General features: G+C 40.4%; 1 protein-coding gene across 2 annotated transcripts in view; it reads left to right on the top strand.

Annotated features, from left to right (window-relative positions):
* LOC148451051 (syntaxin-7-like) overlaps positions 1-18,417 on the top strand; it is a 60,394-nt gene that overhangs the window by 27,142 nt on the left and 14,835 nt on the right. For both annotated transcript variants that reach the window (XM_088462340.1, XM_088462341.1), the window contains 6 exons: positions 714-783; positions 6,265-6,355; positions 10,123-10,260; positions 12,052-12,104; positions 13,780-13,876; positions 15,008-15,080. In XM_088462340.1, coding sequence (XP_088318466.1) covers positions 714-783; positions 6,265-6,355; positions 10,123-10,260; positions 12,052-12,104; positions 13,780-13,876; positions 15,008-15,080 — 522 coding nt within the window. The remainder of the gene's footprint in view (positions 1-713; positions 784-6,264; positions 6,356-10,122; positions 10,261-12,051; positions 12,105-13,779; positions 13,877-15,007; positions 15,081-18,417) is intronic.

The raw sequence follows: 18,417 nt of genomic DNA, 5'->3' as shown, positions 1-18,417 counted from the left end.
ACTTCATACATACAGTAGGATTGATTTTAACTAGGGTGGTGCAACCTCCGCACTGGAATTTGGGCTTCTGCACTGGCTCAGAGTGAAACAAAAATAATAAGTACCAACTTAAAATTTGGTATACAGTTGTCTTGTAATAGACCATAATGTTTAATCATTAACCTATGTAGAGGGACATCATTTTGTTGCTCAGTTGAGCTTACAACTTGTTCACTGCCACAAGAGGATAGTTTGGCCCTGAGATATGAAGTGCTGCCCTCAGCAAATCTCTCAGTCATTGTTGTGCAGTCAGATGATTCAGTATAACCATGTAGTCCCTCTTCCTCTCATTAATTTGACAACTATGCATTACTGTATGGTTTGGTATTGGGTTACATTTTGTTGAGCTGTGAAAGTGCATTATTGGGAGGACCTATGGGCAGGCAAATGTGTATGTGTATATTTTCCAATCTTTCTAATTAAAGTTTCTGTATTTCAGCTATGCTGCATGTTATGTTTGCTAGCGTGATCCCAGTTATCACATTATTACATGTTTCCATGATCCCAGTTATCACATTATTACATGTTTCCATGATCCCAGTTATCACATTATTACATGTTTCCATGATCCCAGTTATCACATTATTACATGTTTCCGTGATCACAGTTAATGTTTTGATGCATTATGAAGCGCACCTGCGCTTACTACCAATAACTTTCTCTGTCCCATGCAGCTTCTGAAATACAGAGGATAGTAAATCAACTTGGAACTGTACAAGACACTGCAGAGCTACAGAATCAGCTGTGAGTAATGTACTAACCAGCATAGCAGTCCTGACATTGGGCATGAAATAGAGGACACTCAGACAAGTTGGCAGTCTTTGTTATACAAATGAACATATTGCATAATCTATCGTCTCAAGGAGCAAAGAAAAATCACTCAATATGCAACTGTTCAACCAATTAAACTGTGTTAAGGAACTACCCTAAATCTTGCAAAGTAATTTTACTTCAGATCTGCACATAGTTTCATCGTTTTGAGGTGGCAGCAAACCGGGTTTACATATTATTATCCTCCTTTAGTTATATGGGCCACAACGGGTCTGCAGTACCTTACGAAGTTCATAAACAGAAACATTATGAAGGCAACTATAAAAAATTGACTTACAGTACAAAACATTGTAGAATATGGGCAAGGTTTATAAACATTGCTGTAGCAGCAGTCATAAGACCCAAATAAGCACGAGGACAGCCGATACCAAAGGTATGGTGCTGCTGTTGGCAGTAGGGAGGAAATTATGGTGTAAGTGAGGGAAGAGGGCCTTGCTCCTGAGAGCTTACAGTGTAAAAATGTTTTGTAGAGACGGAGAGGGAAAGGGCTAGAGTACAGTGGTAGGGCACAGCACGGGAAAATCTTGGGAGTGGGGGGTAGTAATAAGTTGGGAGGAGAGGTGGCATTCATTTGTGGAGCAAGGTGGGCGGACAGGAGTATAAATGGAGATGAGGTCAGCGATGTAAATAAGAGACAATGGGGCAGGGCTTTGTAAGTGAATGTGAAGAATTTGAAGGAAAAAGAGAGCCAGTGTAGGGCATAGCATATAGGAGAGGGGAGGCAGGCGTAGTTCATTTGTAGAGTAAGATTAGACGGGCAGCAGCATCGAGGACGTATTGGAGGGAAGAGAGGTGGAAGTCAGAGAGCTGAGTAGTGACCACCGAAGCAACAGTCTAGAGCAGAAGTTGGAAGACATTGTATAGCGATAAGGGCATAGTGCCAGTAACCTCAATGTTACGCTTGGTGATTGTAGCCTTGGGAGGAATAGGTGGAGAAGGAGAGAGGGATAAGGTAAAAGAAATAAAGATGATGGTCCGAGAGAGGGAATGGGTAATTTTTAAAATCAAGAGATATTACGAAAATTAGTGAAGACCAGATCAAGTGAGTGTCTACTCACATTGGAGGGAGAGAAGGTCCATTGAGAGAGATCAAATGATGGTGTAAGGGGGTAAGAAATTTAGAGGCAGAGTGGTCAGTGGGTACATCAATAGGGATATTGAAGTCACCTAAAATGAGGAGGGATAAGACTGAAGAGAGGAGGTGAGGGAGCCAGGAAGAAAAGTTGTTAAGGAATTTGGAGATAGGGCAGATTGTAACAGATTGGAAAAGGTAAATAGCATGAACCTCAAATGTAGAGAATGAAAGGGAAGGTTTTGAAGTAATGAATTGATGGGTGCAGCTGGAGGATAGAAGGACTCCACCACCACGAAAAGATCACGGATGGGGGCCAATTTATTACAGACAGATCTGGCATTCCAGAGGGCACAGATGAGAGGGAAAGAGTTAAGGGGAGACACGTGAATGAGAATGTTAGGGCTGCTGTAGCATGGAGCCGAGATTGATTTGGAACTGGGAGATGAAGAGAGCGTTGGGATGGTGCAGGTGGTGGGCAAGTATGGAGTTTAGTGTGATGCGGAGAGGTGACTGGGAGAGATGGGAGGGTGCAGGAGGGGAGGTGGAGAAAACTACGGGGGAGGATAGAGTTGGGAACAGGTGGTAGAAGAAAGAATTATCTAGCTGCTGAGTGAGGGGATGTAGTAGAAAAATGCTGCTAAAAAGAACAGTGCTGGTAAATATATAAAAACAACTACAATAGTGTATTATTAAGATAAATAACCAGGAGATGTTATGGATGCAGGAATAAAATACTAAACTACTTAGTATTAAAATTGTATGCATGTGAAGCAATGTTAAAAAGCAATGGCAATGTAGGAAGGAATTTCAAAGATAAAAAGGGTAAATTACGGTACATTGGCACAAGAATTATATATTCAGAGATGCATAAAAAAAACTAACAATAGCAGCTAGCCAAGTGGTAACTCCTCCCAATGTCCAAACAGGGAGTTCAGTTAGAAGTGTCCAGGATATGAACAAATCAGGTGTTTGAGGTGAAGGGTATCCAAGCATGCAGCAGTTTAGCAAAAATATGCCCTCAGTAACAGAGATGTCTTGGTAGAATGTTCACCTTCTATTTTCCTCCTATTTTAATTTTGGTATACTGTAACTCTTAAGTTGTGGTATAAAAGTCTAATAACAGTTTGAAGAAAAACACTTTTGCAGCCTGTAAATCTGTACTGAAATTGCATAGAAGTGACACCAGGGAAGAATAAGGACATTGAATGCAGAATAGGGGAAATGAAGAGGTTTACAAAAACCGACTACCACATCTGAAAATAAAGCTACACTTCAGATTGTTAACTTATCTACAGCTAAATTGCATTTTTTTTCTAGTATGCAGTCTTAGTACTTATCAGTACTCTGTACAAAGACTATGGTACAGTCTTTTGTATTACAGAACCCAGATGTGACACATATAGTTTAGTTTAACGATTTAACATTAGGGATGATGAAGAAAAAAGTTCCTGACTCACTAAATAGTTCCACCTGTCAAACAAACATTGCAAAGTGACCACAGCAAAGCTATTAGACTACCTGTTTTGTCCAGGCAAATAGAGTGAATAAAGCTCAGAGATCACCGGCTAAAACTCATTAGTACACAAAGTACAGGACCCGTGAGACATTATCTTTAGCTGTATAAAACAAATTAAGGTATTGCTCTCTTAATTATTATTATTATTATTATTATTATTATTATTATTATCATTTATTTAATTAGATCTTGACATGGCAGAAAGAGCAATCAAGACACTTGCAATGTGATATAATTTATTCATTAGCAGTATAATATTAGTTAAATAATAACCAACAGGTTAAGAATAAATATAAAAATACATGGACACCTCCTGCAACATTCGCTGTTTGGTAACCCCCTTTTTTTACCTTCATCGGCACCTTTAACCCACCTAGCAGCTGCATGGCTGTCCTCATCTGTACCTGGACTAAGCAGCCAACACGCTTGCTGCAGATGGTCTATTAACTTCTTCAGTAAGCTCCTAATACATCTGGAGTCCAGACCTTCAGCATTACACCACAAAAGATTGCTGCTTCTGTGACATACAGTACATCAGGTCCTTACCTTAAGGCAGTGGTTCCCAAACTTTTTTGAATCACTGCGTCCTAGAGTATCACCAATGTTATCATGGCACCCCTAAGACAAAAGTTTGTTATTGAGAAATTCAGAAAAAAATGTAGTGCAGTAGTACAGTGAAGTAAATTGTTCTTACCTGTCATCATTAGGTTCATTTATGTAGTGGACAGGTTTGCACTTCTGTTTGTCCACATATTTGCATTACAGTGACCATAAATAATTTGATTTCGTGCTGGACCACCAACCTAAAGGCACCCCAGAAAGTGTCCCGAGGCACCCTAGGGTGCCATGGCGAACAGTTTGGGAACCACTGCCTTAGGGGTTAATATTCACTATTAAGGTTGAACCATACAATTTTCACATGCAGCTATTACTTGCCATTACAACAGAGCCGCTATTGACCATATATATATTTTTATATACTTATTAATATCAGTTTGATCTTCTATATTTAAACAATATTTGTGCCTTCACATGTATTGTTATAATTATATTTATTGCTAAATGGTTGGGTATTATTTTATTAATATTCTATTGCTAATGAATAAATGTTTAATATTGTTTCAAGTGTCTTCTTGATTTGTTCTTTTTACCGTGTCAAGACCTGAAACAGAGCACAGTACCTTAGTGAACAGTTCAGGATGCATCCACTAGGCAAATTAGGGTACTGCAGCAATTGGTATTTGATATACACTATATTGACAAAAGTATTTGGCCACACCTGTTAATTATTGAATTGAGGTGTTTCAATCTGACCCGTTGCCACAGGTGTATAAAATCAAGCACCTAGCCATGCAGTCTCCCTTTGCAAACATATGTGATACAAAATGGGTCTATCTGAAGAACTCAGTGACTTCAAGCATGGTACTGTGATAGGATGCCTCCTTTGCAATAGGACAGTTTGTGAAATTTCATCCCTGCTGGATATTCCACGGTCAACAGCGTTTAGGAACAACAGCAACTCAGCCACAAAGCGCAAGACAACGTAAAATCACAGAGCTGGTTCAACAACTGCTAAAGAGCATGGTGTGTAAAAGTCGCCAATGCTCTGCTGATTCCATAGCTGACGAGTTCCAAACTTTAACTGGCATTAATGTAAGCACAAAAACTGTGCGGCGGGAGCTTCAGTGAATGGGTTTCCATGGCCGAGCAGCTGCATAGAAGCATCACATCACCAAGTCCAATGCCAAGTGTCAGATGGAGTGGTGTAAAGCACACAGACACTGGACTGTGGAGCAGTGGAAACGTTATTCTGTGGAGTGACGAATCACACTTCTCTGTTTGGCAGTCAGATGGGCGAGTCTGGGTTTGCCAGATGCCGGGAGAACATTACCTGAATGACTGCATTGTACCAACTGTAGTGATAATGGTATGGCGCTGATTTCATGGTTTAGGCCCCTGCCCCAGTGAAGGGCAATCTTAATGCTTCAGCATACCAAGACCTTTTGGACAATGCTATGCTTCCAACTTTGTGGCAACAGTTTGGGATAGGAATTTTCTATTCCTTTTCTATTCCAACATTGCTGTACCCCAGTGCACAAAGCAAGAATGAGTTGGATTGTGTGGAAGAACTTGACTGGCCCGCACAGACCCCTGACCTCAACCCTATTGAGCACCTTTGGGATGAACTGGAACATATATTGCGAGCCAGGCCTTCTCGTCCAACATCAGTGCCTGACCTCATAAGTGCTGTACAGAATGAATGGGCACAAATTCCCACAGAAACACACAGAAACACTCCGATATCTTGTGGAAAGCCTTCAAAGAAGAGTGGAAGCTGTTATAGCTGTAAAAGGGGGACCAACTCCATATTAAAGTATATGTATTTGAGTACAATGTCATTTCAGTGCCTGTTGGTGTTATGGTCAGGCGTCCGAATACTTTTGTCCTCATAGTGTATCTGTCTATCAGCGCCTGAGTCTTGAGAAGGTTCTATTTATTTTTTTTATCCAAAAAGCAAATACAGTAATAAATAAAATACTATTTCATGTTTTATTCAAATGGATCCAAATGTTGCTCTCTATTGACCAACATTACTAGTATATATCATGGTACGTCAAGCGAAAAGATGTGTAGCACTCGATTACAAAATCCAAATTGCCATACCAAGAATGAATTGTAGGTGCCTACCTTTGGACAAATGTCCCCCCGGCTTTACTATTATGTTGTTTTTATTTTTATATATTGCAAAGACCTCTTTGAGGCAATACATGTGTAATAAATGCTGATTTTTTTGTTGTTGTAGACAACCGAAGATACAGTACGTAAACAAACTTGCAAAAGACACAGACAAATGCCTAAAGGAGTTTTCATCACTCCCTGCAGACAGTGAGCAGGTAAATAAAATGTGTAACGTGCCTAATTGTGTTTGAAGTAAATTAGCACCAGCTGCTTTCCACTATTCACCTTTTTATATGGCAATATATTTCTGGAGGAACTCCTGATACCACAAATAAACCTACAGATGTGTCCTCGTCAGTGCCAGATTACGGTGCACATGGGTCTGGAGCTGAAATTTATGAAGGGCCTACTGTGTGCTGCTGCAAGGGGTGTGACCAGCGCAGCAGGGGTGTTAGAAGTGATTGTGGGGTGCAAGACAGTTATGCTCAGGCTGAAGCCTGCAGCCAGCATGGCACACATCACCCTATCAGCAGCAGCCAGCATGGCACACATCACCCCATCAGCAGCAGCTAGCATGGCACACATCACCCTATCAGCAGCAGCTAGCATGGCACACATCACCCCATCAACAGCAACCAGCAGGGCACACATCACCCCATCAGCAGCAGCCAGCAGGGCACACATCACCCCATCAGCAGCAGCCAGCATGGCACACATCACCCCATCAGCAGCAGCCAGCATGGCACACATCACCCCATCAGCAGCAGCCAGCACTTAAAGACTCACCAACAACTCAATCAGGAGTAAGATAAGTCAACTGGCTGGGCTGCCTTCACAGAGCAGACAGAGCATGGGCTTAGCTATTTCTGCACACTGAGTCCGGACCAACGCTGATGGGGCGGCATCTTTATAACGTCTGGTGAGTAGGAGGAGCTGCGCTGGCCACTGAAGTCACTATGCAAGGCGCCGCGGTACAGGGAGGGTCAGAGAAGCTTACCACTGCGCCATCATGTGTGCTCAGAGTTTCAATGGCAGGATGCTGGGCAGGGAGGTTAACGGCCTGCCATGGTAAAGTGTGCGGGGCCATGCATCTTTTTTTTTTGCCGTCAAAGGGCCGGATTCAATTAGACGCGAAAAGTGCCGTTTGGGAAAAAGTTTTTGCCGATTTGGTCTTTCCGCCTGTTTTCAAAGTATCTCCATATTCAAATCCAGGACAATTTCGCCTAAGCGAAAACTCAGTGCATTGTAATAGGTGTAAAAGTATATCCAATGAATAGCAGGTGAAAAACAGTGCAAAACCGTTATTTTGTGGTGCAAACGTGGGGAAACGACTCAGAACCTATTGGACATCCCCCCAAAGGACAAATCAGCAAAAAAAAAAAAAACAATTACCTCAGAACACCCCAAAAAAAGACATGTAATTTTTGGTGCGAAAAAGTTAAATAGTTGGTGGACAACTATAAAAACTAGCGAAATAGACTTCTTGGGATGCTGTAAGGAGGGGCCAAGTGTTTTGGGGATTACAGGTGCATGTATGAGGGTGGTTTTTCAAGTTTTTTAAAAAGATCACTTTAGAGATGCAAAAAATATGCTAGCACCCATTTTTAAGTACCCCGAATTTGACAGGACTATTTATTTTCACCCCAAAATACTGTTTTCTACCTTTTTTCAGCACAAATAAGCAGATATAAAGCTTTTAACACAAAGTGGATATTAACACAAAGTACCTTTATTAGGGCAAATAGTACACATCTGTACTGATTTCTAGGGTCGGGGCTTCTTATTTTGGGGTACAGACTGATTCCCCCAAACTATTCAGTACTTTCCGCCTGTTCCGCATTCGCCGCTTTCCATTTTTGCCTTTTTTGGAATTGAATTAGGCGAAAAGCAGGGACGCAAACGGAAGGATTTCGCCTCTGAACCAGGCGAATGAGGCGGAAAGTCGGACAGGCAAAACTTTTCTGTCTTTTTGCCCCTAATTGACAACGGGCCCAAGTCGCAATGCGATGTGACTAGGACGCACCAGCAGCCTCTGTTTGAATAATTTGATATGCAGCACTTCTATATCTGTGTGCCCCTGATTCTGTATACAACCCACAAGGGGACTTGGAATGAAAAAATTTAATCATCTGGCATAATGGCTTTATCAGCACAGAGTTTAGCAGTAAGCTCTCACATTGGTCGAGTTTTATCTTCAAAATGGGAAAACATCAGGATGAGAGTTTAAATCGTGAGAGTTTTTTTGAGTGTAAAAACATGAGCGTTTGCAGTATCTATTACATTGGCCCAGTTTGAAAAGTGTGAGAATTTACTGCTCAACTCTCACATTTTATTTGGTCCCTAGTGTTCTTTTTAAAGCAAGATCTCTGCTCCAACGTAGTGTGGTTTAATCAAAGTTATGTACTTGTTAAACTAAAGATAATGAGCATTTAAGGTTAAAATAATACACCATTTATACAGTATGTTTTACAGATCGCTGCCATCTTCCTCAGATTATGGAAACCTACTTATCACTTGGTTGTTTATGCTCTGTAGCTTATGTGGGTGTTATTGTCGCTAATGTAGCAATGTGTATTATCCATGTCCTTGTCCTGCATTGTATTGGTTGTATGGTAAGACACTGGTCAACTTTTTGTTTATGTACATTATAAGGCGCTGCGGAACACTTGTGGAGCCATGTAAATAAATGATAATAATAATGTGAATGAGATTGTGTCAGCCTGAACATGAAGGCAGTCAGGGTAGAATAAGATTTTAGGTTCTGGTCCGTTTGGGGATGCCTGTAGTCTGCTCATTCGATCCCAGATCAGTTCTCTCTATGACGCTTCTGCATTCATTCTTTTGTATAACAAATTTGAATAAACCACACTACGTTGATGCAGACCTCTTTATGTGAAAAGAACACTAGATGTTTAAGGACTCTTGTTATTGGGACGTTATGTTTATCTACTTCACCTGCAACCAAAAGATCTCCTCCTGTTCCTAAAATATCAATTAAAATAGATTTTAATGCACAGATGTATGCATGTCACACACAGAATATAGGCATGGTGCATATGATTTTAATCAACAAAAGTTGCTTGTGTGTCCTATTCGCATCACTTTGCGAATAAGACGCATTTGAAGGGAAAAAGTCGCACAAAAAACCGCTCGGCACTACTGAGTCTCACTGAGCTCCCGCGTTATGTTTAACGTGACTTGTAGCGCACGGAGGTAAGATGTATGTGGAAATATCTGTAATACTGTTATAAATGATGATCAGATCAAATGCTCTATTGTTCAGATTAATCCTTTTAAGGCTATTCAATAAATGAAACAGTTTGTAGAGATTCATAATATATCATATACCATATAAAATAACAATATGGAGGTATGTACTTCCCTTATAGCGATAAGTTTCTTTTTCTGACACGTCATTTGGATTCAGAATTGAATAAATAGTTTTCAATCGATATGCAAGATAAAAATAGAATCCATATAGTGTAATCCTGTTTTAACAATTTATTTCCATATATTTATTTCATATCAGGTGCAGCTTTTTTTATTGTTTCTGTGCCAAGTGTCATCCCCCTATATCCCAGTTTTACATCTGTGACTGTCATTTTATGGTGCTGTTTAGAAAATGAAAGCTACTGTCTGATCATCTTTCCTTGGCAGAAATCTCTCTAACATGTAGTTCAATTATTGGTTTCTGCATAGAGTGTTCAGGGCCCCATTTATAAATGAAGTGTAACCCCTTCAGCGCACGCTAAAGGGGTTATGACATCCTTTCTGTATTTAGCATCTAAGATTACCAGTGTTTGTCACTGCATCGTTCTCACCATCTTTAGATGGCGAGAGCGATGCGGTCGTCATTGATCCTCGAAGCCTTCTAGGATGAAAGATGCCATTGGTATTTAAGTTTGTTTATAAATGGGGCCCTTAAAGCTTTAACTCTGCCTGTCTCTCCTCCTGTAATCTGTATGATATTTTGTTATTGCAGAGACAGAGGAAACTGCAGAAAGACAGACTCTTGAATGAATTCTCCGCAGCACTGACGAATTTCCAGAAGATTCAAAGATTAGCCGCTGAGAAAGAGAAGGACTTTGTAGCCAGAGTCCGCGCAGGATCCAGAGTATCTGTAAGTTAATGAAAAAAGTTCAGTCATTAAATTGCACCAATACATTTTTTGTGCAACTAAAGCATCTCAATCATTTCACTGTAGAGACTGGAGTGTGAGGAGTTGTTTCAAATTTATAGAATAAGTAACGCTTTTTTTTTTTCTATCTGAATTAGTCTGACCACATGTTGAGGAGTGTTTTCAGCATTTAGACCTGTGGACCATAAAAAACTACCTTCATATATTTGCATTAATATATTATTTTGAGAAAATGACCAGTTCAGCCACGTTCTCCTGCAGGACAATATGGCTGCTCAGATGTACTTTCCAGGAGCACTGTAGGATTTCTGTCATATGACTGCTAATATGAGACCCATTAAACAACCATACAGGTGCTACATATATAGTATTCATGCACTAACTTCACCACCAAAGAAAGCGCCATCTTTATTTCCGTGCCAGCCTTAATATAAGAGTACACAGTATAATATATGAGTAATTCTCCATGTTGTCACTCATCCCCTAATTACAGGCTGGGATAAAGAATATATCAGCCATATTTTCTTCCCATGTGCAAGAAGTAATTGCCGCTGAGTGCAGAATGCCTCCCTCTTGCCCTTTTGTTCTAGTATTCGCATAGCAGAACTGATTGCTTCAGAGAGAAAACCTACAGTGGAACAAAGAGAGGCAGTAACAGAAACTGGTAAAATAGTTGTTTTGGCCACTGAAAAGCCCTTAGTGTTTCATAATAAATGTATCTTTCTCCACAAGTATAACTGTAAATTCACTTCGTCGTTTCCTAAATACACACATGTAATTTGGGAAACAAAAACAAAAAGTCTTCAGGATACTGCAAAATACATACTCAACACAAAAATGTCAGGGTTTCCTGGAAAATGTTGACCCTTTTATAAGTGGTAAGGCTGTCTTTCAGCACAAATAACATGTAACAAGTATTGTGCATCTTGATGCATGTAGGCTACTGGTGGGCATCAAGCTGCCTATCAAAGAAGCCATGTATTGCTCTAAAATAAAGTTATTTCCACAATATAAAGACATGTACCTGGCACAGCCATTAATAACTTCCAAGGCCGAGCTATGGTTCTTTTTCCTAGTGACTCTTAGGTCATAGTGTGAGCGTAGTGCATTGACAAAGTCTGTATAAACACTGCACGGGCCGTTTGTGCACTTTATCCTCTCATCTCCTTGTTATCTTATTATACTTCTTCAATTTAAGATTTGGTCCACTTGTGGGAACACAGGCTCTTCTCTGTAATGTTTCCTTTTACCAGCCACCTATATAAACAATGCAAACATTTTCCTGTAGCTAGGAATAAGCTGTTTCCTTAAGCATGGCGCAGAGGGCAGATTACTTTAGTTGATTGATTTTGCATTTGTGAGAATTTTTTCTGCATGTTGTGGACCCAGGTAGAAAATGACGCCTGAACGAAGTGAGTGAACACTAAGATTATCTGACACACAGGGCGGGATGTAATAGAGGTCGAGTCTGCCGGAGGTGCAGGATGCAGACTGATCAGCCAGTTCGGCTTTGCCCTGTAAATGACTGCAACTTTAAAAATACGATCGAGATCAGTCTTCATCCCGCACCTTCGGCAGACTCGATCTCTATTACATCCCGCCCACAGTCTTGATTCTGATATGGTACAATTGCTTCAGTTATCAGAAATATTTTGGTGTTTTTGGATTTTCTTATGATGAAGTTTCTTTCTTAAACTATATATTTGGCTGAAAGTTTCAAAGTTTTAGACTTTTATTTCATTCAGTTTTTTTCTACTGTGTTCTAATTTTTAGGGAGGAGCGCCAGATGACGGTTACAAGGATGGAACACTGGTCACGTGGGAAAAGTAAGTCATGAAACGGTTTGGAATATATGCTGGGGGGAATTTAGTAAACATCGGTTTTGCAGGGCTTTTATAACAAAATCTGAAAAAATCTCTGTGGGGTCAGCCTAAACTGATAATAATAATAATAACTGATCCTAGGCCTTAAGTCTAGGCTGGTAGTTGAAAAATTTCAGGGGCATGGGTACAAAGAACTTTACACTACCAGCGCTAGGCTTTACAAGCCAGGGCTGGTGCCCTAGGCCTGTCCACACATGGGTACAAAGAACTTTACACTACCAGCGCTAGGCTTTACAAGCCAGGGCTGGTGCCCTAGGCCTGTCCACATATTTGTGTGGCCCACAAAAAAAAAAGTGCCTTCCCCTATGGAGCAGCCCTGAGCTATGCCTAATACCCTGGGTGGTGGGTATGGGTTTAATAATTTATGGGAAAAATAATTTTTAATATTCTTTCTTGCTGGCTCACGTTTCCTGTGTGCTCTATGATTGTGGCTGGTAATTAAAAAAAAAAATGTTTAAGTATCGTAAGCAAATAAACAAAAAGGGCTGAACTATAGCTGGATCTCAGATTAGATTGTTGCATAGAGGGGAAGCTACTGTATGTTTTCTTTCTGCATCTAAGTTCCTTGGCTCATAATTGGCATTGGTTGGCAGATTTACTTAACATAAACAATTTGTGAAAAGTGGGCCTGTCAGTAAGTAGAGATTAGATATCAGTAAAACACAGTATTAGATTTTATTCACCATACCATTGTCTTAGTTATGAGCCCCTATTTTCAGTTCCTGCCTCTACTTTAACTGCTACTTTTTCTTACTATTCTTTTATATACGTTTCAGAATTACAGAAGTGTGTTTCTATAAATATATATATTTTTCAGTAAATTTGTATAAATTGTAATATTTTTTAGTTAGCAGCACCAGTGAGGATATTGCACAAAACTTCAGGAAGCCACTCCCAACTTATTACTCATAAGGGAATGGTTTGCTCTCAAATATCGAACAGGGTTAGGAATAGCTTTTTTTCACTTCATGTTGCTTCATGATTTTTGTAAAAAAAAAAAAACCCCACAGCAAATGTGGATAAAGACACGCTTTTGTGCCCATGCCCTATATGATTCATCAGTGTGGATATTTGGAGAACTTTTAAAACCATGTTCAGTGGTTTATAGGTAATCATTTCAGATTCATTATTAGCACTTCTAATATCCCTTTCACACCACTAACCCAGGACGCACCCGGGATTTTGTACACAGGTCCATTTCGGAGTAGACCCCTTTCAGACTGGCGTCCCGACCCGCCTAATTTCTGGGTCGATGATGCCACCGCCTTCACGTGCTGAGCCGGTGCTTGGAGATTAGATCCTCTCGCATCCACCCTGGCTACCCATTCATACTGCACCGCGAGCTGGGTTGAACACGTGTTCAACCCTACTCGTCACTCAGATTGTAATCCCGGGTCGTTAGCCCGGATTATTTCAACCTGGCCCTTTCACACTGCACAGTAACCCGGGTTGCTGGGTGTTCACTTGCAAATCCCCGGTTATTTCTGGCAGTGTAAAAGGGGTATAAATAATACAAACTAGCTTGAGTTTTCTTAAGGAAGAACTGAAAACATTGTTAGGGGGCATTATATTTATTAGGATTGCACGTATAATGGATGATGCATTTTTTGTTTTCCAGTGAGAACCAATCACAGGCAACAATGCAAGAAGAATTAATCACAGAAGAAGACCTGCGTCTCATAGAAGAGCGCGAGTCTGCTATAAATCAACTTGAGGTTGGTTTTATAAAAAGCCACTATACTGAAGCCACAAAAACTTTGTCACATGTCTGAGAGATGTTTTTTGGCCAAAATGTGTTGCTTTGAATTGTTTAAAATTCCGCCTGTCAACTACACACTGACGCACACGGGGGGTTTCGGAGTACCCAGAAACCTCCCCTGACAGGCTGATTTTCCCCCCTTTGCTTAGGGTTCACTCTAGCTCCGGTGGCAGGCAGGGCGTCGGAGCCAGAGAGGGTACCTTTGTGCGCGCGCCAATGGTGCGGGCACTCCTGAAAAGGGGGCGTGGCCATTGAAAAGGGGGGGTATCTATAAGATGCGTCCCCTTTTCGTCTCTCTTGGGGGCGTGCCTGGCACTTACGGACACGCCGGGCAGCCCCCAAGCGCTGCAGACAGGGAGAATAGATGCCGGGCGCATGCGCCCGGCTTCTATTCTCCAGCGGTGACTGGGTCACCGCACATTTCTCCACCCACGGCACCTGCAAGCTGTGAGGGCAGGGCGCTTTTTGCCCTCCTTCTGGAGGGCAGGGTGCTTTTTGCCCTCCTTCTGGAGGGCAGGGCGCCGAGCCCCGCTAAAACAGCCTAGTGGGAACGCTATTTGCTGTGAGGGGGCGAGTATAAGTATGCAAGGTGCCATGGCCACATCGGCAACCTACAGCAGTTGTGGATATGTGTGTGTATTATATTATATTTCAATTATATTTGCTCCTGCTACACATAATGGAAGCAACCACTTTGTGGGGTACTCTAGTATTCATGAGAATGCAGCCTTTCGATTTACAGGATCGAGTTTCATCTGTGACAGTACTTCATAACCAAAGAGGAGCTGTAGTTGCATGAATGATGTTCAGCCCATGAAATGGCTGCCTCCATTGTCTATTGATGCCTGGTGCACATTAACCAAGCAAACAAAATGGCTACTTACCTTGGTGATGGTCATAAATGGTGACCCACTGCCTTCCCAAAACATTTTATGGAAAGGTTTTTAATCGAGCATTGTCTAAAAGAATGAGTTACTGTATTATTATTTTTTTACGGAGATGGGTGTTCGGTCTTGTACTAGTTTTATTATTGCAACATTCTCGATGAAAAAAACTAATAATTGCATATATTTGTATGATTTTATAGGAGGATATCAGAGGAATAAATGAAATATTTAAAGACTTGGGTATGATGGTTCATGAGCAAGGAGAGATGATTGGTATGTATTCATGACACTTATTGAATATACATATTTTATAAAAAAATAGTTTTTAGCAAAACAAAAAAGTGACTCTACTGAATTCTGATAAGCATATTTAAGGGAAAAACTGCAAATAACTATTGTCACTGCATGAGTGTACCGAGCAAGATGGGAGGAGTGGAGGTGTTCATAGCACAGTACAGAGTAAGCACACCAGTTAATCTAATTTTGCAGAGCAATGGAATTACATTTCTTTCTCAGATCCTATGGCAGCCCTGACAAATGGGATTATCCTTGGTCAGCTGAGTAGAGACAAGAAACCATTGACAACCCGAAAACGTATATACTGTGACTCCTAATCCCTTCCTTGTATTTGTCCTGTCTCTTCAGCTGAGCTACAGTACTGAGGTCTGCTTTTTTTAGTCAGACTTTCCTAGTGGATAGCATCCAGTGGGTCCTGGTGTCGCCTCAATTCAGATTGCTCACCCGGGACAAAGCATGAGTCCCGAAGACCGTTTCTTTACTACCAAAGTTACTGACAGGCTGCAGCATAGTGCTGGAATCTGACCCCAAGATGCTTATGGACATACATTCTAGAGTTGTCTAGGAGTAACAGTTAGAAGAAATAAGAAAATATCTACAGTGTTTTATGTAGTATTGTACAGGTTGAGTCTCCCATAGCCAAAATGCTTGGAACCAGGGGTATTTTGGATATCGGGATATTCTGTATTTTGGAATATTTGCATAATATAATGAAATATCTTGTGAAAGGGACTCAAATCTAAGCACAGAACGCATTTATGTGTTATATACACCTTATACACACAGCCTGCAGGTCATTTTATACCATATTTTCAATAATTTTGTGGCTCAAACAAAGTTTGTGTACATACATGAAATTAATTTATGTTATATATATACACAGTATACACAAAGCCTGAAGGTAATTGTATACAATATTTTTAATAATTTGTGCTTTAAACGAGGTTTATGTACATTGAACCATCAAAAAGCAAAGGTTTCACTATCTCAGTCCTGCTAAAAAAATTCTGTTTTTCGGAATATTCCGTATTTCAGAATATTTAGATATGGGAGACTCAACCTGTATTACTCTTACTGAACCTGTTGAAGGAAAAAAATATACTCTTGGAAGACACATTATCATGTTCGTGTAATGATTACAAATAAGCATTATGCATTGGCTGTATTCCTCAGAAAGATAGTTATGAGCAACCTCCAGAATAATATAAATAATTGTCTGGATAATTAAACTTTGAACACTGGAGGCAACTCAAGGGCTGAAGGGAATAAAATCACAGATGTGCATAAATCTGGATAATGTACAGTAAGTTTCCTCAGAAGGGTTTATTCATTGATGTGAAGGCTCCTCTGATCAGGATGAAGGAGAAATCAAGGAGCAACCAAGAAGCTTTATCCCCAAAATCCTATATACTGTATATTAAACATTTTAGTAAAACAATTGGTATATTATAATACCTGCTACATGCAGCTCGCTAGTACTACTTATAGTATAAGGTGATCAAAGTCCTGCTAGATAAGGAATGGAATCAGTTGACGAAAACTAATTTTAAAAGAATAAACACTATGTGCCTGATTCTCAGTCGCACATACTGTAATTTAAACACAATTTAAGATGCTTGCAGTGAACGAAATGGTAATGCAACTATAACCGTATTCTGAGTCATACACATCTGTGTGATCACAGTACTCTTTCTGCAAAAGCAACCGTCATCAGCAGTTATACCTACCCCAAACCTGGTGCAAGAGATGCGAATAAAGTTGGCATGTACCGTGTATGTGTACTACTTAGACTAGAACGCAACTCCTACTACTTGCCCATGGCACACCCTCAGAACGTTTCAGTCGCGAGCGCTCTGTTGCCACCTGGTAAACTATGTGTGCAGCCGCACTGTGCGCTTTATGAAAGTTCCCTCCAAAAGTTTCCTATGGAAGTACTTAGTAAAAATTATTAAAATAATAAAATTGTGCTTACCTGCCATGCTTAGGTTCATTAGGTTCATATACCTCTCATAAATGCACACTGCCTGTTAATCATTCTGCGTCCATATACTCCATACGACCGCCATCTGTAACCTAACGCGACACATGCATGCACTACCTCAGACGCATGCGTGGTACAAAAGACATCGGCCAACTACGCAAATATCTGTATTGCTTCCACCTCTGAATCTGGTCGGTAAGAGAGAGCGAGATCAAAAGTTTCAACAGCTGCCTTGCATATCCAGTCTCAGTAGAGTGAGGGAATTCCTCAAACACCAATCTCCCATACCCATAAGCAAGTTGGCATATGAGAGATCTGCAACTAGAGCTACTCAAATTATGTGATCACAATCCAGGAACTTGGGATCAACATCTATGACTGATGCAAAACACCAGAAAGTCTCTGGACTGTTGAAAATACTGTATTAGGCACTATGAGAAAGGGGAGAACCAGGCTGAATGTGTTTATGATTCAAGTAAGACAAAGTAATACAAGGAAATCAGACTGCATGTAAACATTTTGGAAGCAAGAGCAGTGTAGTAGTAATACAACAGTTTGCAACTAGACAAGATGGCACCAACGGAAGAACAAAATGGGTCACAAAAGCCATTTATGATGGAAAGGACTATACAATACTGCGATTTACCACAAACATTAATGTAAAAAAACCCTGAAAATATTAGATGATGACTAAAGGGAAGATGTGGAGAGCCCTGAGGGAGAAATGCCACATTATAACAGAAATATCAAACAACTATATAAGCAGAGAACATACTAAGATCCCTCATAGCACTTTATGTAGTGGGAAAGACAATAAGGTATTTGATTACCTCAGTTAATATCAGGTTCACCCAGGAGAAGGGGCAAATTCCCCAAAACACGTAGTTCAGGAATTGGGGGTCCAGTATATCTGAAGAAGTTGCCCTATGATGTATGTAGTCATATGATTCTACTTCTATTCAGCTTTAAAGCACATCCCAAACCATAGCAGCGGGTCTCCTAGAGAATTATGTGGCATAATTGAATAGGAAACGGGACAACAATAAAGGCCACAAAAGCCATTTATAATAGAACTACAAAATAGTGCGATTTACCACAAACTTCAATGTAAAAAAAACTGAATTTATTTGCATGATAATTAAAGGGAAGATGTGGAGAGCCCTGAGGGATAAATGTGCTGATTTGTCTTAGAGGAACCGCCGTCCTTGGGACTTTCTCATTGATTTATTTACTGATCTCTGACTTGTTTCACAATTTCTAATGCTCTAATATACCTCACACACTATAATTAATGTTTATGTTTGATTACTTAAATTAGTAAGAGAGAGTGCA

The sequence above is a fragment of the Taudactylus pleione genome, unplaced genomic scaffold, assembly GCF_031769625.1.
Source record: "Taudactylus pleione unplaced genomic scaffold, aTauple2 ptg001191l, whole genome shotgun sequence".
In the NCBI taxonomy this organism is placed as follows: domain Eukaryota; kingdom Metazoa; phylum Chordata; class Amphibia; order Anura; family Myobatrachidae; genus Taudactylus; species Taudactylus pleione.
The sequence above is the reverse complement of the archived record's forward strand: the minus strand, read 5'-3'. Positions and strand labels throughout refer to the sequence as shown.